The sequence below is a fragment of the Porites lutea genome, chromosome 2 (genome assembly GCF_958299795.1).
Source record: "Porites lutea chromosome 2, jaPorLute2.1, whole genome shotgun sequence".
Lineage (NCBI taxonomy): Eukaryota > Metazoa > Cnidaria > Anthozoa > Scleractinia > Poritidae > Porites > Porites lutea.
Genome location: NC_133202.1, coordinates 40,321,116 through 40,347,672, shown reverse-complemented (window position 1 = coordinate 40,347,672; position 26,557 = coordinate 40,321,116). Strand labels below are relative to the sequence as shown.

Here is a 26,557-nt window from a genome sequence, read left to right as displayed (position 1 = left end):
TGCTTCTGATTGGTTAAAAGTATATTCCCAACGCAGCAGAATCAATAAATTTAAAGGTTCACAGACGTACACCAGTGATGCATATCACGGCTTCAGTACAACCGTTTTTTCCTATAAACCTTCTCAAGCCATGACAGCTAAGTTAAAGAAGAAAGAGCTTTCTTCTTACGTCATTTATTCCAGACAAGTCCACGGTAACCTTCACGTAGAACTGGGAAGAAGCGAAGGTTAAACTGTAAGAAGCCGTGAGGAACACCTCAGCTTTTATAATCCCAAGAAAGTTTCCTTGAATCAGCAGCTCCATTCTGGACATTGTAAGGTTCAAACGGCAATAGGTTGAGATTCCAAGCAGCTCCGTATACCCCTCAAAGTACGCCTGATTGAAAAAAAAACGGTCATTAGCAAACAAAATAGGAACCCTTTTAACTGAATATCTGCTGCCCCTGGCCTGTTTACAAATTGCTTAAAATTGTTAATTTAGAGACTTTAATATTTGAAACTTCTTAATAAGCTTACTACATCAGGCATACGCATATCAACGAACGCCTTTCTCTCCGTTTTTCTTTTCTTTCTTTCCCTTTTTTTTTTTTTGGTACCTCAAGCTGACAAGATTGGACAGTTCTTAAAAGGTTTACCCAGGGTAGTATTGCTAATCGTTTTTAAACCACGAAAATTAGTAATGGTAACAGGACTGAGTGGAGTCCAATTCGGTCTGTAATCATACTCGTGATTAACAAAATCGGACGACCGCGTAGCGGGAGTCCGATTTGTTTAATCACGAGTATGATTACAGACCGAATTGGACGACACGAAGTTCTGTTACCAATTAATCATAACTTTAACAAAATTTGTGATATTATAAGCTATTTTTTAAATCAAAACACAAGAAATTCGAAATTTTGTTTTGCTACCAGCGAGAAAAAAAGCCATTTAAGCGCGCGCGTGATGGCGCGCACTGTCCAATTACTTAGGCATGACGCGTACTGTCCAATAAAACTGTCCAATTAAGGCTGAAATCAGGGCAGTTGATAGCCAATCAGATTTGACAATTTTGTTATAGTTATGATTAACCAGGATATTATTCCAAAGCACTGAATCTCCAGTGTTAAGGGCAAATTGTGAAAGTGGAAGTGGTAAGTCTTAGTTCATTGATAAAAAAAAAACAAAAACAAAACAAAAGCAAATTCCCTGTAGCTAACCAGTATGGGTGTTAGTCCGATGGACCGAATGCTCACATTTTTTCCTGTTTCCACCTTCGTTTCTTTAGAAGTGTTAAAGACGTTCGTCATTTAAAGGTATTATAATACCTTTACTGCCCACTTTTTTATTTTGTATGCATATTATGTCTTGCCCAATAAAGTATGAACGGGTTGTGCTTCAATTTTTTCTTTGAAATAAAAGAAAATAATATTTTAACCTAGGGAAAGATTGATAACTAATTAAACTAAGAGGAGTTTGGAGGATTTGTTTGGATTTGTACTAATGAACGTAAAAAAAACCCGTAAATTTCATGGTTCGTCAATTAAACGACCTGTAAACGTTTACGTCAACTCCTGTCAACTTACCTCAACGTAAAATATATCCCGCCTGGCATTGACATAGAACCATGGTCCCAGTGAAGAGTCGCTTGGGCTTCGGGTAATTTTAGCAATACCTAAAATGTCCACTGGGTCAGGCTTTAAGTCCACAAAAATTATCTTAAGAGGAAAAAGAAGAAAAAGTTCTAATTACCCTTACAATGTGATTGGGGTAGAGGTCTTTGTCTGGGAGGGGGGTTTGAACGCCTATGACATTGGGAAGCTTAAGCAACGACGAAGGCAACGGTAGCCAAAACGTCACTCCACCCATAAAATAAAAGGATTCACGCTGTTTTAAACATCATCCCTGTAATTCCGACTCGTTTAATTTGTCAAAGTTTGGCGATTTTTTAGAAGTTGAATTTTAAAGGATTGTATCTAAGTTTATAAAAGCTAGGGGAAAAAGAAAATTGTTGTCTTGTGTTTAGGTCTTCAAAAGAACGTGAAATTAGGAAGTTTCACGTCATAGTCGTACAGTGAGGGCAAAGCAGCGTAAAAAAAGCGTGATGCACGTACAAAGTTGTTCTTTTGCTTGTCTAAACCTACTACTTTGCCGTTCTCGTTTCCGTCGCCGTCGTCGTTCCTTAAGCCTCCCATTCCCTCGCTCAAGTCGCGTGTCTAGGAATTAGTCATGGAGAGCTGCAAAAATGCATAACCGTCCTGAAAACTACTAGAATCAGCTTTACAACACCCAACCGTGTTTTTAGAGGACGCGCGTACTGAATACCGCCGGAAGCAGCCACAGCACCGGTCCAGAGTGACAAATAACAATAAAGGTCTGTAAATTTATAGCTCGGCAAAGAACGTAGAGAGGCGAGTCCCGTAGCTACTACTCATTGGTAGGGGCAAATACGATGTTTCATTTGGTACGTATTAACCTTTGGTACACATAATACATTATTAAATGTACATTAAGAGTTTCTTTGAAAATTTCATCGGCGTTGTAAGGCAATACAAACATCAGAGTTTGGCTCCAATTTAAGTATTGCTTGGAGATAAAACGCATAGACGACAACACCGAGGTCTACATTCCCTGCACGTTTCGAACAAACAAGAGGGTTCTCCCAAGTTCCCTTCGAATTGACAAGGAAGGATGAAGAGACAAAGCCCAATGACGCGATCATCTGAAGTGAGACAAGGGCATGAATCATGGCTATCACTAATCTTACCAGGTTTTTTAAGACCCTTGTTAGGGGTCCGCCTTGGGTTCAGTCGAGCCCGTCCCTTTCTGCTCGACAGCGAGACGGGCGGGCATCCAACTAAGTTGACTACGCGGTGATTGTGGGAAGGCATTTCATAAAAGTCGAGTATTGTTGGTTACTTACCGTTTTTGATAACCTGATTTCTGCAAAAATTCCCCAACCCAGAATGTTAACCTCTCCTTTCATATAGAAACCTTCGAAGATAAACGGGCCACCCGCTATTCGGAGATCAACGTCGGCCGAAGATTTCGCAACCTAACAGAAAAATTTGAAGTCCGTAATTGGGAAAGAAAATTGCTATTTATCAGTGTAACACAAGTTACTTTCAAGGCAAAGTAGAAGACTGTTTTAACCTTTTGACTCCTAAAATTAAACAGCCACTTTCTTGGATACACCATCTCCGATTTCGTGATGTTAAAAAATAACATCAAAGCTTAGTCAATACAGTTCAGATATAATTCGGAAGACAACAAATTAAACAAATTTAAATAAAATGGCTTCATGTCACTGTCAGAAAGGGTAATATGGCCCCACTCAGATTCAAAGCAAGAAGAAGAGTACTACTAAAGACCATCACATTCTAATATGAGGACAACTGCGAAAACGCGAGATTTTCCCATCATCATTATCATTATCATTTTGCGATCGAGAGAGGGCTTTACTTTCAGTGATAATAAAAACCGTGTTAACGTTTGCGGTAGTGAAAAAAAAGGAAAAGGAATCTTTCCAATATTTCTGTTTTCTCGGAATACGCAAAAAAAAGTGGAGGTCAAATTTAAAGGAGCTGTGTCACGAAATTCAGCCAAATCAGGTTATTGCAAAATGCTCGTTAAATTAAAAGAAATATAAAAATAACCGCGTAAAATATTAAAGAAAGGTTAAAATAACACAACAGATAGAACAGATGCCACGGATAGACAAAACTGAAGAAGATTGAAACGGATTGAAATGAGGGTTTTTGAAAACTGTTCAGCCTAACAGCTTTTCAAAGTTGATCTCTGCTGTTTGCAGCTTCAAAAATAATGCTCAGGAGACATATTTGTTTGTCTCGAATCTCTGATTTTGTCATTTCCATGTAATTTCCTTGCTTACTTTAAGTTCCATACCGATTGAGGGCGAGTAATTGGCAAAATTAAACAAAATGAACTGGACTGTCGTGACACAGCCCCTTTAAATTTCGTTCTCGTAATCGTCCTCCTCCTGGAATCCAAAGGTCTCTAATATCCAGCTTACAGTCGCCCCTTGTGGAAAGCCGGTAGCTGCTATTGGAGGTGGAAGCTCAAAAGTTGCTCCCAGCAATCTGAAGATCTTCCCAAATGTGAGAGCTGTTATACTAGCATAAAAGAACTCTGGATCTCCGACACCAAAGTATCCTTCACCACCGAAACAATGGCCCTGGAAATAATATACATTTTATTTATTACTTGATATTATAAAATGAATTAATATTTTTGTAGGAGTGCTTGCTCAACTACTTTATTCCAATCGCATTTTAAGGAAACAGATTTTTTTAATTGCTGGTTTTCACATGGCAAACAAATCATACGGAGTTTTTGACAAGCGTTCTACGAAGATCCATATAAACCTTATTATAAGATATCTTCTTAGACTTGCGTCAGCATGGAAAAATTGAGATGTTTTTTAAGAGTTCAGTGTCTTTTAAACATCTTCCAGTTTTCGCAAAATCAAAGCATCTTTGTCAGCATGACAAGGGATAAACCGTCGGTCTTATGGACTTGTCTACTGTGAAGACTGCTCACAGTCAGTTGTAGGTATATTGAAACTAAACGAAGCACACTACGGTTTAGTATAAGTCTACCTTTGTATAAATTAACGTAAAATGGCTTTACTTTGCAAATCGTGCATTGTAACTCACGTCGTTATTGAAATCTGCTGGTATAAGACAGTCGTATCCAAATTCGACTCTCATTCCAAATTGCACACCAGTTATGGGTATAGGCGCTCCAACTTTGTAAGTCAACCTGTCAATCAAAGCCATTGCATATTACTAGCAGAGCGGCGGTTGGAAATCGAGCCAGAAGTGATCACATTCTGTATGCGGACGACGTTAAGCCACAGGTAGCCCAAGCTCACTATGAGTGCCCTGAACGACATTATCCTACTTAGCTAATTAATTATTCATACAGCAAGAAAATTATAAGACGTTGTATGGAGAAATGTTCTTTGCTCACTAAATTAGCAAAATGTACATTGAATATCGCTTTGAAGCTTACCTTTAGCGTCTTCTTGTTTTTCTTTGTATTCTGACTGCATTTCAGACCTCCTAGGCACTGTTTAAGGCCTTTTTTGGAGCGACAGTTTTTCACCCAGATGACAGTAGAGAGAAGAGAAGAGAAGGTTGGCAAACCTCTCTTGACCGGCTCCGCTCTCGGCGGCGATAAATTCCGTGACATTTGCGACATGGAGACAATTCCGCCAGAAACAGATGTCCTGATAAATAACGCACATTTTCCATCATTCACATCGCCAAAATTCCCATTTCGAAGGTCCTAAATCGCCAACGAAGTGGGCAATACACGGCTGAGTCGCCCCATGTAAGGGAATCCGGATTCCGGAATCCAGGAATTTTTTGCTTGTGGAATCCGGAATCCTGGGCTTTGGAATCCGGAATCCAGCACTAGGGATCCGGAATCCTACTAAAGATTGGAATCCAGAATCCATCTTACTAAAGATTCACTCGAGATTGGATTGAGCTACTCGCTCGAAAGAAAAACGATCTATGGAAAGCCTCCCTAAGGTATATGCCTCAACGTGATGACATACAGTGTAATATCGGCATATCTGGTGTCAAAACCATACTTCACGAGCTCCATATATATGAAAGGTCAAGCTCACGGTCAGCGAAGGAACCCTTGCTTTTGAGCGGCTGGCAGGATCACAAAATTCGGGGGTTTTCGAGGGAATACAGCGCAGCCTTTTTAAGGTATAAACTGGCTTGTTGTGAATAGCTTCAACCTCTGGCTATATATGTTTGATTCTTTGTTGTTCACTCTCTTCGATGAACTTAAAAATTAAAAGCGATTTGACCTGGCCCAGGACCTGGCATAGGACCGGAAAAGGCGCACCTGGGGTGAAACTTTTCTTGAACGTTCCTGGTCCTCCTGGTTCACAATTGAAAATAAACGTCCACTTTCAACATTTTACCAAAAGAGAAAAAAATTCACAGTCACGCGTCAGAAACGCTCAAGTATCTCTTGATCTCTCAGTCATCTCAGACTCGGTCGAGGAACAGACGGATTTTTCATGTTTTCTTTCTCCAGTTGTGCCCCTGAATAGGCCTCGTTCACTTTGAGGTCGCTTTTGGAAATTAGACCGATCCGAGATCAATTTAGCCCGTTACTTTTTTTCTTTGTCTGAAATGGATCCTAGAGACCCCAAACCATCTCAGAGACCCAGATCTCTTATTGACGTAGCCGAAGATCTGGTCAAATCCGATTATTGCCTGTCAGGAATATGACAGGCGATGAAAGAGCGCATGCTCGAAATAAATCCTCAATTTTCGACGTGTTAAACAACGAATTTGATAGAGCCGTGACGTTTTTTTTTTCTAACAAAACGTGGTTATACGCACATCTTAAGTATGAACCAACGAATTTTTTGTTGTTTTTGTTCTTTTTAACATCAAATTCAACGTGACAGTTAGTTTGAATTTCATTATCATTGTGCTAGCTAAAACCCCAAAGCAGTACGCGTCAACTTCTACGCGAGAATTTTTTACCCTCTTCAAAAGTCTTTATTGACACGGAGAGAGAGTTTTAAAAAGTCTTAAAAGATATAGATAAAAATGGTTTTCCAAGTTCTATTGAGACGGAAAACTATTCCTTAGTGAACAGAACCAAAGACTTTGCAAAGAATGAATTGCACACGCCACAGCGTATGTTTATTTGGCCAGTTACTAATAAAACGAGAAACTAGGCAAAATGAGCCAAAACGACCTAAATGATCCACAACGATCAAAACTAATAGACAAAAGATCCACAACGACCCAAAACAAGTTCCACCCTCCTAACCTAAACGTCGGTTACAATTGATTAAATAATAAATACTTCACTGCTTTTTCATACCCAGAGCGAAGGATGATCTGTATGGTCTTTTTATACAAAAAGACTTCAAAACAAAAGGATAACAGGCGAAATCTGGGCGTTGCATGCATTATTCTATCAGCATGGCTGAAAATAGAGTTCACAAAAGTAGACTAAGAGAAGAATAGAGTCCTGAGATCAGTCTCACTCTCTACTAATCACTAACCAGCTCCGAGATCCCCCATCCCCAATTACAAGGAGATTTCGATTAGATTAATCGTAGGACAAAACTTTAAATTGCGATGTCGGTGTTTCGCTACGTTTTTTTGCGGTGATGCGGTGTTTGTTATTTTTTTCTGCGGTGTTGCGGTGTAGACGGTCCCCCAATGTCCCCCTCCGTATACCATAAACCCTTACGGAACTGTAATACATTTCTTCCCGCAATTTTGTAAACCGAAAAAGAAAACAAACTTGTTATGCCTTCTAACAACGTCTTTCAATATAGCAAGATTCGAACACGAAAACGAAGTGCGAAGAAAAGCATTAAAACAGGAAAAAAAAAATGAAATCCAGCTCTTTTTGGAATCCGGAATCCACTGTGCTGGAATCCGGAATCCAGTGCCCGGAATCCGGAATCCACAGCATGGAATCCAGAATCCAAGACTGTCCTGGATTCCCTTACATGGGGCGAGCTGAGGTGAGGTGAGTCGAGAGCAGACCCGCAACGGACTCCAACCGTCACGTCGAAAATTCAAACCGACGCGGGCTGGCAGGGTCAAATTGTTCAACCGTCAAAGGACAATTGGAGCATTTAGCCTACTGGGCACAGTAACTGATTTTTTCACTTCTCACATTGCACTCTGGAGTCGCGGAAGTCAAGCATCGCGTGTGATAGTGACATGTAATATCAAAACATGTCGCGTTGTTGCATTTGGTTGATCTCTACTCTTCTTTTTAAAAAGCGTTTGACAATGGTTTTTTATGTATGATTTAGAAAAAAATATTGCAATAAGAATTTCTACGGCTGTAAACAGTTGTTAGCTATTTTTCTTCCCTTTTTCAACAAGTGGCAGTAAGTAGCAAGTTTGGGGACAGGATCTTCCGGTAGGTGCTCTTATCTATTGGGAGTGTTTTTACGGAAAGGAAATATGTAAATAAATATTTCATTGAATTTTCTCTTGGTAATTCTGCCACATTAGCTACACCGATTTCAAGATCAAATTATACATCAGCTGATAACAGCGCAAGCAAACTATTTCTGAAATATGAATTCCAAATGTAGCAGCTATTTTTGTATTGATTGGATTTCTTGACGCTACTATTAATCATGGCAGAAAGGTAGGATGAATTTTTGTAATCAAAAGATTGCATTGTTTCTCGTTGAACATGCACTTACAAAGTATTTCATTTTGCAAAAAAACTTTCATTTCAGCCTAACAAATGAACAAAGGGCTGTGTTGAACTGTGCCTCATTGGGTCATAGACTAGCCGGCATTAAACTGTCGATTCAAAACATTAACACGCGACATGTTTTGATATTACATGTCACTATCACACGCGATGCTTGACTTCCGCGACCCCGGAGTGCAATGTGAGAAGTGAAAAATCAGTTACTGTGCCCAGTAGGCTAAATGCTCCAATTGTCCTTTGACGGTTGAACAATTTGACCCTGCCAGCCCGCGTCGGTTTGAATTTTCGACGTGACGGTTGGAGTCCGTTGCGGGTCTGCTCTCGACTCGCCTCACCTCAGCCGTGTATTGCCCACTTCGTTGGCGATTTAGGACCTTCGAAATGGGAATTTTGGCGATGTGAATGATGGAAAATGTGCGTTATTTATCAGGACATCTGTTTCTGGCGGAATTGTCTCCATGTCGCAAATGTCACGGAATTTATCGCCGCCGAGAGCGGAGCCGGTCAAGAGAGATTTGCCAACCTTCTCTTCTCTTCTCTCTACTGTCATCTGGGTGAAAAACTGTCGCTCCAAAAAAGGCCTTAAACAGTGCCTAGGAGGTCTGAAATGCAGTCAGAATACAAAGAAAAACAAGAAGACGCTAAAGGTAAGCTTTAAAGCGATATTCAATGTACATTTTGCTAATTTAGTGAGCAAAGAACATTTCTCCATACAGCGTCTTATAATTTTCTTGCTGTATGAATAATTAATTAGCTAAGTAGGATAATGTCGTTCAGGGCACTCATAGTGAGCTTGGGCTACCTGTGGTTAAGCCCCTTCAATTTAACAAAAATGCTTGATTGTTATAATTGCCAAGTATGTTACACTCATAAATTCGTTATACTTGACACGTCCAGAGTTTAATTAAGATCGCAAATACATGTATTTATATATTTGTCTGCAATGGACAACTAATAAACTAGTAATACTTGACACTACAGCTGCCCCCGCTCTGTATATTGCTGGTCAATAGTATAATTGCTTGTTGTGTAGCTCTTTGAAATACCATAAAATTCCGAAAATAAGCCCCTCCATGTATAAGCCCCTCCAAATATATGCCCCTCAAACCGGTAACGCAAAAAACCCTCCGTTAAATCGCCCCTCCAAATATAAGCCCCCGGGGGCTTGCACTTGGAAAATTGCCCTCAAATACAAAGTACAACAAAGCAAAAACGGTAAATTCACTTCCAACTATAAGGCTAGCGCAATCGATTTTGAAACGCAGATTTCCCTCTGTTGATAAGCCCCTCCGAATATAAACCCCTCTAAAAGGGCCTTTGAAAAATATAAGCCCCGGGGCTTATTTTCGGAATTTTACGGTATACCGATTCGATTCATAATGAAGAATTTCACACATATTCCATACAACAGGTAGGATAAATACAGGAAACGCAAGGTTCCATGCACAGTTTCAGTTCGATTTACACAGCTTTGATCAAAACATTCTCAGTTTCGAGAATAGTTTATTCTAAACCATAAGAAAAGATTGAATTTTCGCTATTTCTCTTTCACTTTTACATTCAGTTCATTTTATTTGCCGGAAAGTAATTAAAAGGACGTTTGATCATATTCACGCTCACGCATTCTAGTGTTAGTTTTAAACTTTACAGGGGAAGGACATCTGTGAGCAGGGAATAAGTCAGCACAGAATTTGATTGTCGGCGAATTTCTGTGATCGTCCATCGTTCTGCTAGTGATAAGGTAGACGTTGTTCACTCGTCTTGCTTGTTTGGGGCTGCAGGGGCTCTGAGGGGCTGAGTCTTATTCCGGTCAAAGAGAGAGAAAGAGTGTCTGGCAAGGTTTCCAATCAAAGATTTGTGAACTCGTGTCTGGCAAATCCTTCAAGTGTTTATATGTACAAAGCTATACGCACCTTATAACTTGCGCTTAACGAGTGTCTTTTGGTCCATAACTTTCAAAACAACTGCTCCACAGAATGTCACTGATAACACGTAACGCAAAAGAGTAGCGAAGTATCACTGCACAATAAATGTCACAAAATCTACCTAAGCGGTCGCTTCGGGATTTTCTGTCTTTAGGTCATCCTAACTATTTCGTACTTGCGGGCCAAACAATAGAAACGTCATCATTACCTACCGATTCCTCGCGGCCCCTGTTCAAGCAAATCGAGATTTTTTCTATATTGACTGTATGACTGTATATTTCAACTGTCAGTACTTTCCTTAATATACGCGCGAGTTACTAGAGTGCCTCTTCTGGATTTCGCCTTCTGAGCGAAATCCTTGCGGGGGCAATAAATGCGGAAAGAAATATAACTTCAAAAAGTACGTTTAGGTGAAAAGGTTTTGCAGGAAAAGGAATTTATTTCCTTATAATCATTAGGCTTAAATGTGATGATCTTTACATAATTGTTGTGGCTCAAAAGACCTTTCCCGCATGCGCATTCCGCTGCAGCGAGCAAACATAAAGAAATGAGGTCGAGGCCCGGGTGGACAAATTCATACAGCTCACTGTAAATTGTCCATCCAAGCCTCGAGTTGATGCCTAAGTTTCACAGGAATGCAGCAAAGGTAGATTTGATCTTCGGTCAAATTGTTATTTACCTTTGTTTCAAATTGACTATCATACACTCCCATACTCAGAAAGAAAATTCAAATTAAAGATAAAATTGAACCACAACACATCCATCGTCAAATTACTGACAACAACGTTTTCTTCGGGTTCTTAAACTATTTTGGTCTGTGGGCTTGGAAATTCTGGAAACTAATTTAACGAGAGTGGAATAAATAAAAGAATTCTCCCGCAGTTTTCCAAGACAAGAGGTTAACGACCCATTCTCTTAGCAATCCACTTCTCCCTTGAGCAGCTTAGTTTTACCTTAAGGTGAATAAAGAGCTGTCTCCGGCATCTCGAATATAAGTTTTAGTGTAGTTCACCCCATGTTTTTAAGAAAGTATTACTTGCACCATCTTTTAAGTTGTCACTGAAGGATTAATTAGTAATAACATGTATGTACTTTTTGGAATAAGCGTTTTTGTTGTAACTACTGTTTTATCTTGTTTGATCTCATTGTAAATACCGTTATTGTAACTACTTACGGGCTGAATACTAGTTAGTGATAAAATTCATTCATTAACAATTAGTATATACACACTCAGTGATCTTGGTAATTCAAGCAATCTGATTGGTTAGCTATCTCGGACTATGACGTTATATTCACCGCGCTAGGCGGTGAATATAAAGCCGAGCAAAATCGCTGTCGTGAACTGGGTGTTTTGCCAAAGTTTCAAAGTAAAACCTGTTTGAAAATACACGAATATCCAAGTGCTGATGACTTTGAAAGCAAGAAAAGACCTCATGGTGTTTAAACAGCGTGATTTATTGTGAAGTGGTTTACTTTAGCTGACTTTTTGTACGCTCGAAGCTATGTTTACCACTACAGAGGAAAACGAGGTCGCTTTGTCACTGTTTTGTGATTTCGGGATTTTCTCGCAAGACCAATTTTGCCTATAAATAGAGGTTAATTTATGGAGAAGAGAGGAAGGCAAATATTTTCGAAAATTGTACGTGCCAGCAAGTTAACAAGGCAAAGAACTTTGGAGATAAACAACGCTTATCTTGATCGCAGCCGCTGTTGACAGCATTTGCAAGAAGCGACGAAGAAAACTTTCTCATTCACGGTGAGTTGACAGAAACAAATAAAGCTCTAGATACTTTTCTTCTCAGAATTGGGTAGTAGTTTAAATTTTCGGCGTTTTCTTTTAAACCGTTGATGCTAAAGCTTACAAAACTCGATACAAAAGGATTAAAACTATCATTTGCCATGTTTGAAGATACTGTAAAGATCTAACTTTTGCGCATCCACTGTTTACGGCTTCGTGTTCACGCATGAATTTTCACCCGTCAATCAAACTAATGGTTTTTTAATGGTTTCCTTTCTGATTCTGTTGAGATCACTTCGTGTGAATATACTAAAACAATTATTCACCTCAGGCTCAGTTAATATTGTTGAATAATCCCCTCGACCTCGTCTCGGGGATTATTCAACAATATTAACTTCGCCTTCGGCGAATAACTGTTAATTATTCTTTGAAATCAAGGTGAATAGTGGCTAAATATTTACCGGGCCGCGAAAGCGGCGAGGTAAATTTTCTCAAAGCCACTATTCACCGAGATTGAAAAGAATAATTGTTTTAGTATATACAAAAGAAAGTGATCTCAACAAAATCAGAGAGGAAACTATTAAAAAGTACGATTTGATTGACAGATCAAATCACGCGTAAGTTTTAAAATAGATCTTTGCAGAATTTTCAAACATGGCAATTCACAAGTTTATCATTTCGCAAACAACAGCGTAATGGCTTAAATGGAACTGCTAAAAGTTTGAACTGTTTCCCTACCCGAGAAGAAAAGTAGAGCTTTGTTGTTTTCTGTTGACTCGCCAAGTTTATAGCCAAAAGGGTTGGTTGTGTCGTTCTTCGCATGAAGTGCTGACAAAAAATGGCGGCTCGGTTGCTCGAGGTAAGACGTCGTCTTCCTGTATCATTTTCTTTCCTGTTTACTTGAAACGTAGAATTTCTGCAAACATTTCCTTTTAAATTTGTTTGTCATAAGTAAACTTCAATTTTTGAGCCAAAATTTTCTTGTCAGAAAACGCTGAGTTCACGAAAAGGCTTCTTCTTCGCGAATACACGGGAATGTAAACAATCCATCGAGCATAAAACTCAGCTACAGTAAATTGAAAAACGCCGTATTGAATCCTTCCAAGTCTTTTCTTGCCTTAAAAAAAGTCAACCCCAGGATTTTGTCGACTTTTAAAAGATCGTTCTCTAAAAAAATGGGAAAAACACCGAGCTCACACATTATCCACTCGCTAGGAGGTGAATATCGTTGAATAGTCCGAGATAGCGAACCAATCAGATTGCTTAAATCGGCAAGATCACTGAGTGTGTATATACTAAACACGGTTATATTATGAAGATATCATCGTTTCTCAGGCATAAGTTGTATACGCAAACGATTATAATGACGAAGAAGAGGAGGAGGATAACGTATGCCCTTACGTTCAAAACTGTTGCAGCCTCATTCAACAGCTTCTTACCCAAGAAAGATGTTTCCTAAAGATAACCAAGGGATCCAATAGGCTTTTCGCCACATTCCGCGCATGCCCAGTTTTCCGGAAACTTTCGTTTCTGTAAAGTCGTACTCCAACACACCAAAGAGAAACAGATCATTTCCAGGAGCTATGATGCCGTCCCGTTCGATCTCGCCGTTCACAGGTATTTTTATATCCACGCGGAAGCCCAGTTTGACATGTGTGTGGGTAGCGTTGAATTCCGCCTAACAGTTACACAACAGAGAGGTTATGGTTGGCACACAATTCTAGACTGAGAAGCTGTCTTTATTTTTATTTAGTTAGTAAACAGCTGAGCATATCTTTATACTTAAAGTGCTAAAAACGATCCATGCTGGTGGTATGTCTTCGCCCTTTTCAACTAGCAAAGTGAGAAAGTACAAAAGCTCACCTCGACGTACAACTCAAGCCTATCAAATGCCAGTCCATCCCAGAGTTTAATATTACGAAACCCGGTCGTGACTTTGATCTTTTTCCATTCAAACTGTCCACTAATATACCACTTGATGGTTGGTCCCAGAATCATCTTGCAAATTTCACAGAATTTGTTATTTGAACAGTCCTTCGGTAGGGTAATTTGGGCCGCGACGAAAATACCTTAAATGCAAAAATGGATAGTTAGCAAACAAAACAAAATAAATTGACCATCAGTATGACTATAAACGTGAGAAGCGACACTGAGACAACCAATGCAAAGTACAGTACTAACCGTCTTTTAAGAATATATTGTTATTCAATAGACCTTTTCACCGATACGGCGGCCATATTGAATTACTTAGATTTAAGGAGCATTATGGGATGCCTAGGGGGGCATGAGCACGTCCCAACATACTCGCTCAGTATTTACGCGCGCTTTTCAGGCCAATTTTTCTTTAAGTTTTAGTCTTTTTTCTGAAAGTAGTAAAACGGCAGCTTTAACTGGCTCGAAAGGTGCGCACAACTTAGTCTATCCTCATCAGTCTACTTCCACTTTATCTTTACCTTACATTCTTCTTACCTCCTGGGACGGAGACGGTATGAAAACTTTTGAGCGGTTCTTTAGAAAACGTGGTGGTACTATCAACAAGGACCTGCTGAAATCCTAGCGAAGTGGGAACACTAAAGCTTACACCAACCTATAACAGGTAATTGAAAATTTTAACATGTAAATTTCTTAAGAACTACAGCGGAACCTCGATATAACCAAGGGCCAAAGGACCGACAAAGTATCTTTGTTACAAAAAGGTTTCGCAATATCGAAGCTCTTTTCCACATATTTCACTATTACTGGCAGGAAGAATAAAGTTCTTTGTACCAAGGACGTCGTAAAATAAAGATTCGTCATATCGAAGTTGGACTTTAAGTAGTAGAATAATTATTACCCCTGAGGTACTCTTATTTTAGTGTCATCTTAAGTAATAATGTATTTAACATAGGCTTGACAGAAGGATATCTGTATCAAAACATAACACTAGTGCAGTTATTTAGCAGATGTTAACACATTGGAAATATCTTTTTCGGTCAATATTTCTTAAATGCGACCTTTTTCATTAACATGAAAATTTATATCCCTCGGTGAACTGGAAATTTCCGCTACCCAGTCAAAGCCTCGTTAACAATACAAAAGTATCCGAATAACTCAGTAATCACCGTGCACCATTTAAAAGATGAAAGAAAGATTAAATAAAATGTCTATGCGATTCTTCTAAATGTCTATCAGTGGGCACACTAAAAACTGAGCTACGAAAGGGCTCTTGATGATCGAGCAACTTCAATCACTACCTTTGCTTGTGAAACGCGAACTGCAAATTGCTAGGATCAGCACTGCCGAATACATCCTGTTTGCTAGTTATGAAACGAAAAAATTCAAAGAAGAATCAGATAAGTCCCGCCCTGACCATTAGGCCGAGTTACGCTTGGCTTGGGTTATGGCTTGTAAGTCTACTGGCTTGCCTCCTGCAAGCTGGGTTTCGTAACTTTCTGTTCTAAACTTAGATTGTAAGAGGGTTAAACAAATCGATTACTGGGACACTTATTATAGCTGATACCTCCAAGTCTATTCCAAGGGAATCCAAGAAATCAACCTTTATTCCAGACAGCTTCTCTGCCAATTTGCCGTACGATTCTTTATCAAAGGAAAAACCAATCGCAAACTGCGGTCTTCCAAATTTATATCCCGCCAAAATTTCTGCATGAATCGGAACACCGCCTGCGTCAATCGTTCCAGTGAAGCGGTAAAGGCCGAATTGTTCCAATTTCCTTGCAAACTCAGCAGGCGCCATATTGAAATCCCACACACCAATTCCCCTGTCCAAGTAAAGAAAACATTGGCTTAGATTTTCTCTAAAATTGTATTAATCAAGTCCGCCATAGTCCGAACTAAAACGGATAATCTTCTCTGGGTTAGGAAATGCGCGAACGAAAATGTTATCATTATCAGAATGATGATTAATCACTGTTTCTTAGAGCCGGCTGACTGATGACGTGATCACAAAGCGGTCGACTCAAAAAATATTTCACCGCGTTTAAGACACATGAAGCCTCATAACATTGAACAGTAGTTGACGAAGTCATTTCAATTTGCGACCTAAAATGTTAGGGTAAAAGGGATTATGGGGAAAAAATCTTTATTCCCGATCCATGTAATATATAGATTTAGCCAGGGCTAAAAGCGAAGCTCTGGTTAATAATACGTGTAAACAAAAAAAAATTAAATCGTGTAATGCTAAACGGACGACAATGAAAATGGCTTCGACCAACAGATCTAAGGGCCTGTTTACATTGAGTGGGGGACCCCGGTCTAATGGGGTTGGTTTCTTTTGTTTTCACGCCCTGGGGACACAAAACAAAAGAAACTTACCCCACCAGATATGTGCTTTAATACCCGACATTTTGTTTCCTGTGTTCAGGTTCGCTTTTATTTTTCACTGCCGCTCTTTTTCACCTTGATGGCCGCTAGCATTTCTCATTTTCTCACCGCCGCTTTGAATCTCCATGTTTTTCTTCCTACGAAATTCGTCTCCTTTATTTTCAATAACTCGCTCTAGCTCTCGCTCTTTCTCCGTTATCCACGTTAGTGTGTAAACATAAAAAATAACGCCGAAAAAGACACGACTTTGTTGTTGTTTTTTCTTTCTAAAAGTCCGGGCGGCCATGTGATTTTCTTCCAAATAAAACCTTGAGTTGCATTTGGGTTGCCATACCTGTTGATTGAGTTATTTTACATTGGTATGCCTTTGGTGCAGACGGACGGTCGGGCGCACGGGCGGTCGGTCGGTGTACGGTCGCGTGATTACCAAATTTTCTCGGATGGGTAGATTACCACATTTCCTTGGGGCAGTCACTTTTTTGGCATTTCCCGTCCGTCTTCACCCGGATAACAAAGCTGAATTATTTTAATTTGTGACCATGCTCCGCTGCTACCGCGTTTGCACCCCGCACAGGAAGAGTAAACCTAGTTCAAATAACACCCGTAGTAGGTGCAAAGTGGTTCTTAGGGTAGCATCACTTCTCAAGGATGACCTTCAAGAGCGAGTAAATAAACGAACCAAAAACAACGGCAACTTACTTCAGGGCATTGACAAAAAAATCTGGTAAACTTGAAGGATTTAAGCCAAACGAGGTTAACATATCTCCAAACGTAGCAGAGGCAGCCGTGCCCTTGGCGTACACCGATCCAGTTGTTACATCTTTCCACACTTCTGTAGCGAATACATTTCCTGTTTTGAGCGTATAGTTCCCTTTTGCTGAAAATTTTTGAGTACTTCCCTCTGTGTAATAGGAGAACCTAAATTAAGAAATCAAAAACAGAACTAATTACTTACATTTCGAGTTGACTGGTCAGTGAGGAGTGTTATTAAAAACTGTAAAAGGCCCCTTCGGGAAAGATTATTGCCTGATGAGTGTGGTCCTACAATTTCGGACCATACGAAACAGCAATGTCGCAATAAACGATCAATGATTACTCCGGAAGCCTGAACTCCTGTGATTATTAATGCTATAGACAATGCTCTTCACTTAAATGAATTGAGCGCTCTGCGAAATACATTCTACCCAGAATACGTATGTATAGATATGTATGTACTGACCTAACATCGGTTATTTCAAATCCAGCTTGCGGGGAATATTTATCAGACTTAGAGCACTGGAACTCATATTTTCTTAGAAGCTGTGTTTCATCAATCCAGATAGAGATAGCAGGGACATTTTCTGTTTGTTCGGGGCGTGTCCAACTAGGTAGTACGTCAATCCTTGCATAGTACGTTGCTATGTTATCCACAACCTTTTTAATAGTTAACGGGCTGACCATTTCAAAACACACCTGAACGAGAAAAAAAAAATGATAAAGCACAGTTAAGTGAAGGGACGTTATTTACCCCGGGTCTGCTGCAAGCAAGAAGAGGTCTTTTCCAAACTACGTTTTACAGTGTCTATACGTTTGAACTTAAAACTCTGCAGGACACTGCATTCATGACAATCGTATGTGATTTTTTAATTATCATTATTATTTTGAGATCTTAACGGTTTGACTTAACTGGTAAGCAATTTTGAAAGAGCCCACAGCGCAGAGATAAGCTCAAATGAGCTCAACATTCCAATCGAAATTGGTTCGGTTATCGTTCATTTTTAAAATCGTCCATGTCATTAGCAAACCTTGGTGAGATTCTTCTTTCCATAATCATCTTTATCATCCGGCTCAATTTTGATCGCAAACCATCCACTCTCCAACTCCGTCTTCATGAAATTGAAATTTGTATACACAGCATACGGAACATCCTGTTTGTATGCTCCTGTGGCTGAGAACTTCTCGGTTGCATCGCACTCCAAAGCTATCCAGGAATTAGGGTCAGCTGCTATTTTGTCTGGCTTAGGTGGCTCATAAGCTAAATCGAATAATGCGATTATAAATAAACATCAGCTTCTTCCATGTACAATATAACTATAAAATAACCATCAAGAGGCAGTAAGATGAAAACAAGAGCATATGATTCTGTTTCAAGAAATCAAACTGAATTTATTACAAAAAGGGAAAAGTAGTATTGGTTGCAAGGCATGAACGAGTTTAGAGAACGAGTAAAACGACTTCACCATTTCGACTTTGAATGAACCAGAAAACTGAGACAATGTCGAGACAGACTTTCAAGGAGTTTAAAGTATCAGTCATTATGTCAAAGCATAAGAAAAATGATGTGGAGAGTAGGTGAGGGCACACGCTCTAGCCCCCTTTTCCCCTGGTATGTTGACCATTAACGTCTTACTTGTGCATCCATCTGCTTGGGTGGGGCAATCTTTACTCTCTGCTGACAATCCCACACAGTCATCTCCGCCATTAGCTGGAGGGGGATTAGTGCAAGTACGGGTTCGTTTGGAAACACCTTTCAAACAGTATGTTGGCTCTGAGCATGTGCTCCAGGAAGACCACATTGTAAAGCCTCCATCAATTGCACCTTAAAAATAAGAGTAAATTTGTTTTGCGCGGGGACAGTATTCTGTATTATATATTAAATATATAAATAATCCAAGCCGCATCTATCAGTAGATTGTGTCCTTGTTTTCATTCCTTCTCTTGTTTTGTATGCTTTTATTTAAAATTTACCTTTTTTTTGGAATTCTGTGACTTTCTATTCAAGAATTTCAAGTTTTTTGCGGTTAACCGTTGTATTACACTCGAATTTGCATTTATCGGCAACTCTGTGAGCGGAGTCGTAAGTTCTTGAAAATGGTTTTAATTAAGGGTAATCAAATCGTAGGAAGAGACCTATTACAGAATTGAGACATGTGGCGTAGCACTAAGTACATTTTCATGATCGGTTACAACTCTTCTGTGAACGCTACTCGTACACTATACATTTTCCTTGAGGACATTCAGCTTCGTGCTCATATAGGAGGTCAGGTGCATTAACCAGCGATGCAAAAGATCTTGTAAAGGGAAGGCAGTCACCATTGGTTGAAGTCACTGCGTTACCGTTTTGATCAAATTGAAACTGGCATATTTTGCCTGTGAGCAACACCCAAAAATCTGCTTGAATTTTTTTGGATACCAAGATTTACAAAATTACGAAACAATACAGCCCACTGCATAAACTAGACCGTGCGATTCTTGAATGATTAATTCAAAAGTCAAAGACCGGTAAGGAGGTTATTGCCATAGTTATACTCATCGGGATAACTCTACAGTTCGTCAGAATTTAAGGAATATATAAAGGAATTGTCAGTTTATCAGGTCTACTCACCAGGACAAGAAGTTATTTTACAGCTTGCTACCTCACTGAAGTCACCAGTGCAGTTTTTGCCATGGTAGTTTGGCACTGGGTTGTCGCAGGTTCTGTTCCTTGTGTGGGTACCAGTCCCACAAGTCTGACTACATGTTGTCCATGCAGACCACAGGTTGAAACCACCATCAACTAAGAACAACAATTGCATTCGAAATTGTGAATGCAGTAAAAGCCCGCGTGTAACAACAATTTCTTAATTCTGTCAAAAACGTTTCATGTATTTTGAGGTAGTTATTCGCAATTTAGGTTAGGTGGGTTCTTAAAGATGTTTCTTATTTCGACGAAGGAGCTAATTGTCGTTGACTACCAGAAAAAATTGGGTTTGGTTCTTAAATATCACGATAAGCTATTACAGAATGTATGTAATATATCTAGCATTATCTCCATAGCATAAGTTGTATGATAAAAAGCAAATGGATTAATAAAGTATTTTCTTCTATTAAAAAATCTCAAAATCAAACTTGGTTGAAATATTGTAATTGTAATTAGTAATTTGTTTACCCACGGAGCACTTAGGAGTTCATAAGAACTCGTTGATACGTTTTCGTGCGTTCCAGATCGAATTGGAATTTGAAAGTGTTGGTTTTTAAGAAGAGGGGGAAACAGGAGTACCCGGAGAAAAACCTCTCGCAGCAAGGGAGAGAACCAACAACAAACTCAACCCACATATGGTGTTTATCATCGTCTAAACTGTGACCCACATATAAGAGTCTGCTTGATCTTGCTTGCATGGGATTTTACAGGTCTTACATTTTGAGTATTAAAATAGCAAATTTCTGCCAGCAGGTTCTCAAACTACTAGGTTCTTACTCGCGGATTTTTACTGTATACAGGACTTCTCTTGGGTGCTCCATGTGTAAATTGGACCAAATCCTCCTATGGAAGGTTCTCATTGAGGCAGGAACTACTTCTACAAGCAACACCGCTAGCAATTCGGTCAAATCCGTTGATTGGGGAAATTCCCTTTTATTCGCTTTGATATATAGTTTGATGAAACCAACTAGTGCTAAACACTGTTATTCACATAACGATGAAGTAATTAGCTGATTGATTGATAGACAAATTGATTGGTTGATCTATCAATCGATTGATGAAGGTATCTTTAACAACCCAAGGCAGCGACCGCACAGAGGAGATCAAAAAGAGCAAGGGCAAAAAGAAAACAACCCTGCAGTTGGACTTAATTTAGGACTTTTCTTTGCCGTTGGACACACTGCAGGACGGCCATAACGTACAACTTTCTCGGGCAATACAACGAATTTTTCTTTCTTATTCTGAACTTGAGCGTGGCCGATGGAAACTCAACACCGGAAAATTTGCCGATAGAGTGGAACCCCGTTAATACAGTCACCAATAGCCCAAAAACATTTGGTCGTATCAATGGGGTGGCCGTATTAACGAGGGGTTGTTTTTTAAAACAAAATGTATGGCGGTTTTTGCCAGGCCGTAAGGCGCGGTTTCACTGTACTTGACAGATTTATATGTTCTACAACCAGTTGCAAAAGTACTTGAGACAGTGTATCGTATTTTGGCATAAATGCCCTGTCCATGATCTTGTGGTTGTGATCCTCCTCCCTTATCAAAGTTGCTAGCAATACAAGACCATACTCAAAACTTGGAGGAACCACTTTGAATGGGAGGGAGGAGGGAGGTCAGTATTTTATCTCACAGACCTGTAACCAGGAGCAATTTGAAGCAAGAAAGGTCGTTTTTTCGTGGGAGTGTCTCAACCTTCTTGCAAATGGTTGTAGCAATGCTCGCAATGAAGTTTGAAACAAATCGAATCCAGTTTAATCTCTCTGCCGTCGCTGTTATCATTGCTTAAGCATCCTAATGTATTTTTTTACTATATCCACCTGGACAAGGCGTCAAGCATGACTTGGCCGTCTCTGTATCATTACCAACACAGGGCTTCCCGCCATTCATAGCGGGAGGCTGATTGCACAATCGCGTTCTCTTTAGAATTTCCCCTCCTGATATTCCACAGGTTTTAGAACACTGTGTCCATGGCGTCCAAGGACTCCATTCACCGTCGAGAGGAATAGCTAAAAAGAAACAAAAGACGCCGATTATTTTAAGCATGTTTGTTTTTAATGGGCTGGAGTTATATGAAAAAAAAATGGAATTTCGTGTTTTCAAATCGTTGTCATTGATTTAATCTATAACAAAAAAATATTAAAAAAGAACATAATTTGAACATAATCTGCCGTATCTTCTGTCCCAAAAAAGTGTCGAATGAAGATCTATACCACATGACAAGGAGCACAAGAATCACCCTTGAGATCTAGAGGCCCCGCCTCAAATGGGTAGGGTAGGGCATGTATGGACAGTCAGGTGATTCCCAAGATTGTGCTAAGATGGAGTCCACTCCGTAGAAGGAACGCTGGGTGGCAGAAAAGGCGCTTGGGCTAGAACAGCGGGCAGAGCTCAAGGAAATGAACCTAACCTGGGGTGAGACCGAACACCTTGCAAACGCCCTTCTTAAATTGTGTTGTGCATGACTAGTCCCGGCCATACATGTATGTCCCACCATAGAAAAAGGGGATTAAGTAAGGTTGTTTTGCAGCAAGACATACAGGTCAAAAAAAATAAGCGGATTTCAAAGGTCAATATTTTCTTAAAGCTGAAAAAAATATATATAAATTAAGTTTACTAAAATGGCGATTTGATGTGCGCAGAGTAAACTTATCGCAATGAGGATGGTAAAATGTTGAAGAACAAATGCTGGATTAAACCTGGCCTGGAAATTTTCGCGAAACCGACAGAAAGCTTCTTCTTTGCATTTGAATAGCAATTGGTTCAAAGGATTGTCTGCGTCCACTGCGATTGGTCAGGGTGATCGCTCATATTAGCTTTCACATGATTGAAAAAAAAATGCCATAAATTAATCATACCAGCCGAATTGTCTGTTGATTCCCAAAGAAAAAAAATGACATAACTACAAAATGAAATTATAGTAAAATGAATGAAACAGATTATAACGAAAAAACTTGTTTTGATTCGGCAAAAATATTATACGACTATCCCCCAAAGGGAAAGTGAATAGCTGTGACGCGAAGCGTCGAGGTAAATAATCGACCTCTATGAAACGACCCTGAGGGGGGAGGTGCTTTAGTATTTACCAAATCATTCTGATAAAAATCAAAAAGGAACCTTTTGTAAATTGAAGACGTTATTTAGTTAAAGTTTGTTCACGTTTCAATTGACAGTGTTTCGGGGATCATTTTTAATGATTCTGTTGCAAAGACGGTACGAAAATTTTTTTCTACCGACCAGTAAACACTGACAAACCAAATTTTGTCTCTTTCTTGGTATTTGTTGGTACAGCTGATTCATTTACCGCTAAAATTTCATCTTTCGAAACTGTCGCGAAACGAGCAGCCATTTTGAGTCCCGTCCCAGGACAATGAATATTGTTGTTCAGAGTTACGGGACTGGAGCCAATCAGAACGCACGAAAATACTATCCACTGATTTGGTGAATACTAATATTGAATATCACTATCATTTTACGCCAAAAGAAATAGCTTCAAGTGTTTTACTGAATAAAAAAAAACAAAACACTTTTTTACTAACTTGAGCATGGTAAGGTACATTCCAACTTTGTTTGGAATGAATCTCCGGAACATGGCTTCCCATCGGCAGTGGGGATAGGGTTGCTGCAGTTCCTGGTTCTGTTAACTATGGATCCCCCACATGGGTTTTCACAGAGTGACCACTGACTCCATTCTGTGTAGCCTCCATCAACTAAAATGAAATCAGAATTCTTTAATAAACGACTTAAAAAAGAGTGAACGCCGTTGGTCAAAGGAGAACTCGTCAGATTTAACTATGTACACTACAATGTGAAATGTTACCGATTGACGTAAATTAAAACGGACCAAAAGGCTTTCCTTTGAAACAATAGCACTGGCTGGTATGGAAGATCAACATGATAAATGCAGGATCATTAACAGGCTTCTTATAATGTTAGAAATAATCTCGAATTCAACTCAAAAGTAAAGAAACAGGAAAAAATAAATAAGTTGAATGGGGAGTTCATTAGGGAGTTTAGGTCGGTTCCACTGCAGTTGGCATATGTCATAAGATTGAGACTTATAGTCATAATAGGGATCACACAAGTTTACTGCAGAAGCAAAGAAAATGCCTTTCTAATCGGGGAAAGAGAAATCTAAGAATGTCTTTACAACTTTCTTTAAACAGATCTAAGTTTCTAAGTAACAAACATTTTCGGGCAGTTTTGGAAATATTCATTATTTCTTCCTTGCGTGCTTTTTCGCGGTGTTAAAGGCTGAGCTAATACTCTAATACTTGCCGAAAACCTGACACTTTTCTTAGCGGGTTCCAACACTTTCGGAGCGACAATTTGAAAAAGCATCGTTGGAACTAATATTGAAGTGAGTTAATTAATTTTTCTATTAATGTTTCTCACTCAAAAAAACAGCAATTTTGCAGTGAATACTCACTCAAACAATCTAACTGTTGCGCATTTTCTCCTGTGCACCAAGCTCCCCCGTCACTTGGTATGGGATAGGTGCAGGTTCTTGTTCGAATGCGCTGGTTTCCCGCGCAAATGCCGGCCGCACAGCCACTCCACGCTGACCAACCTGACCAGCCACCATTCACTATGGGAGGGAAAGGGTATAAAGTAGAGCAAAAGTAAATGACGGACAGACGAGTACTTTCATTTTACTTTTTGCGTAATAAATCATATTCATGAATTGTATCATCTTAATCATATTATTTGTGAAAAAGATATAACAGAGTTGATGCTAAAAATGAAAGCACCACTAGGAATTATCTTCTCAAGAATTAAGACGCCCACATAATCCGAAGAAACATTTGTTTTTGTTCATTGTTTAGTCTGCATATGGCCAACAGTTCATAAACTTGCACTTTTTTTTTTGTTTTTCTAGACTATCTTTTTTTTTCACTGAAAACCGACCATTTTAACGCTTGATGGTGTTAAAATATTAACAACTGAAAACTTTTTTCTAACACGTGGATGTAAATTTCTAAAGACTGTCGTTTAAAATTTAAAGTGTTTGCTTTAAATTTCATTTTCAACTGCTTCAGAGTAATAAAAAAAAAGTAGGAATTGAAACACACGCTTTTTAATCTGTCTTCTGTAGTAACATCGCCATTTTTAAAACGTCCAGCACTTAAACCATTTGGCAGTCTTTGCTGACACGTTTTGGTGGTCGAATTATCTCAATATAGCTAGCTATTCTTTTAATTTCTATTATAAAAGTGCAATAAACGAGACACTTACCAACACCTCCAACAGAATTCAAGAAAGTTGCTAAAACTATTAGAAGAAATATATTCATCACGATGGAATCAAAACTGTAACGAACTATCTACAATACAAAGCAAAAGCATAACCACAGCTTCTTTGCAATGGAGTGGCTTTAAAAGAAAGTGATAATGAAGTTCACTAATAAAATTCACATTTGGTAATTATGTAGACACCTGATAAAACTCGACACTCTCTGTTTTGTTAGGTGGATAAACAATTTTGTTCGCTGTGAAATCGTAGCGGTGTGGGGTGTGTAATTGGAAACATGGAGATCGGTTAACTTAAAAATAGATCTTAAACCAGTGTGATAAAGAGAAGCAAAAACATTTTTATTCAATCACGAGTTTACGGAAAAAAAATATTTGTGGGTAATTTCAAACGCACTGTTTGTATTTTTATTAAGAATATAATTAGCATATTAAATAACGCATTGACGACCACAACTTTTGAGACACGTATAATGATCTATAATCATTCACATTGGGTAGATGCGCATATTTGATCTCTTCTTCTGAGGTCCATTCAACGTGCTTTCCTTTGTAGGTTTACTGTCCATATCTAAGCCAAAAATGGCTTAGATATGTAAAATGCTGAGGTAACAGTAACGAAGTACTATTGTAGAAAACTAATATCATATGTTTGGATTGAAGGTCAAAATTTAGTGACAGGGTGTTACATGGTATCAAACAATGTTCACGAAAAAAATCTGTGATAAAAATCTGGCGTGCATGACATTTTTATGACTCTCAGTTCAGCTATAATATGTTTTAATTTACTTTCAAATTTATCCCAGATAGCTGAGTCTGCAATTCAACACGGCTTAAGGACTTATTGAAGTAGACGAGTGTGTTCTTCAAGTGGAAGAGGAAACCTTTAAGTCAAAATGATAAATATCAACAACAGCATTCGGCTTACTAAAAATGTTCATCATAGTTATATTTGTTTTAATCAAAAGATCATATTATTATGCAGTACTAACATGGACACTTTATAAAGTTCTACACCAAGAAGAATTGAAATATCTCATAATCTTTCTTGTAGTCACGACAGGTGTCCCATTCTCATCAAAAAGACTCCTCGATTCGTTTTATTTACATTCAATTAAGCACTAAAATTACCCGTGAGTAAATTGTTCTTGGGTACAAGATAGGCTCCAAAGGGCTTAGAATTCTAGGAAATGGCTTTAATCGAACAGTTGAAAAGAAATGTTTTTTTTGTTATAATTGGTGAGCAGGAACAAATAAAGCACGGGCTTAAACTGCATTTTTCAAGCCGTGGTAGGTTTGTACAATTGTCCCAATTGCTTTACCTCAGACTGAATATTTTAGGTCACTGCTAATCGTACTGATAATCAACCGATATAAACATTGGTATAATAAGTTTCTCAAAAAAAAGTGGCCGATTTCTATACTCACTTTAAATAATAAATGAAAAAGGACCTTATATTATATGTAAAAATATGTCATCGAAATAGATAGCGTTAGCTTCCCGACTTTTTCTTTTCAAAAGTAGTGAAAAAATTGGTTTAGTAAAATAATAAGGTTTTATAGCGATTTTAATTTTGTTGATTCACCTTCGTAAATTTTACATCGATATACTAATTAGTTTATCCGTGATGCTGAATTTCAACCATTCGTA

At 38.9% G+C, this 26,557-nt stretch overlaps 1 protein-coding gene across 1 annotated transcript in view; it reads right to left on the bottom strand.

Moving 5' to 3' along the window:
• Positions 1–23,330, bottom strand: part of LOC140928615 (uncharacterized) — a 54,738-nt gene extending 31,408 nt beyond the window's left edge. Inside the window, exons 1-16 of the mRNA XM_073378390.1 lie at positions 23,197–23,330; positions 21,478–21,666; positions 19,580–19,750; positions 18,605–18,793; positions 18,000–18,229; positions 17,435–17,667; positions 16,915–17,133; positions 15,395–15,653; positions 14,365–14,482; positions 13,759–13,964; positions 13,335–13,573; positions 4,656–4,761; positions 4,013–4,174; positions 2,903–3,034; positions 1,566–1,697; positions 170–376 (exon numbers count right to left, since the gene is read on the bottom strand). Of these exons, the coding sequence (XP_073234491.1) occupies positions 170–376; positions 1,566–1,697; positions 2,903–3,034; positions 4,013–4,174; positions 4,656–4,761; positions 13,335–13,573; positions 13,759–13,964; positions 14,365–14,482; positions 15,395–15,653; positions 16,915–17,133; positions 17,435–17,667; positions 18,000–18,229; positions 18,605–18,793; positions 19,580–19,750; positions 21,478–21,547 (2,673 nt within the window). The 5' untranslated portion in view covers positions 21,548–21,666; positions 23,197–23,330. The remainder of the gene's footprint in view (positions 1–169; positions 377–1,565; positions 1,698–2,902; positions 3,035–4,012; positions 4,175–4,655; positions 4,762–13,334; positions 13,574–13,758; positions 13,965–14,364; positions 14,483–15,394; positions 15,654–16,914; positions 17,134–17,434; positions 17,668–17,999; positions 18,230–18,604; positions 18,794–19,579; positions 19,751–21,477; positions 21,667–23,196) is intronic.
• Positions 23,331–26,557: the final 3,227 nt, after the last annotated feature.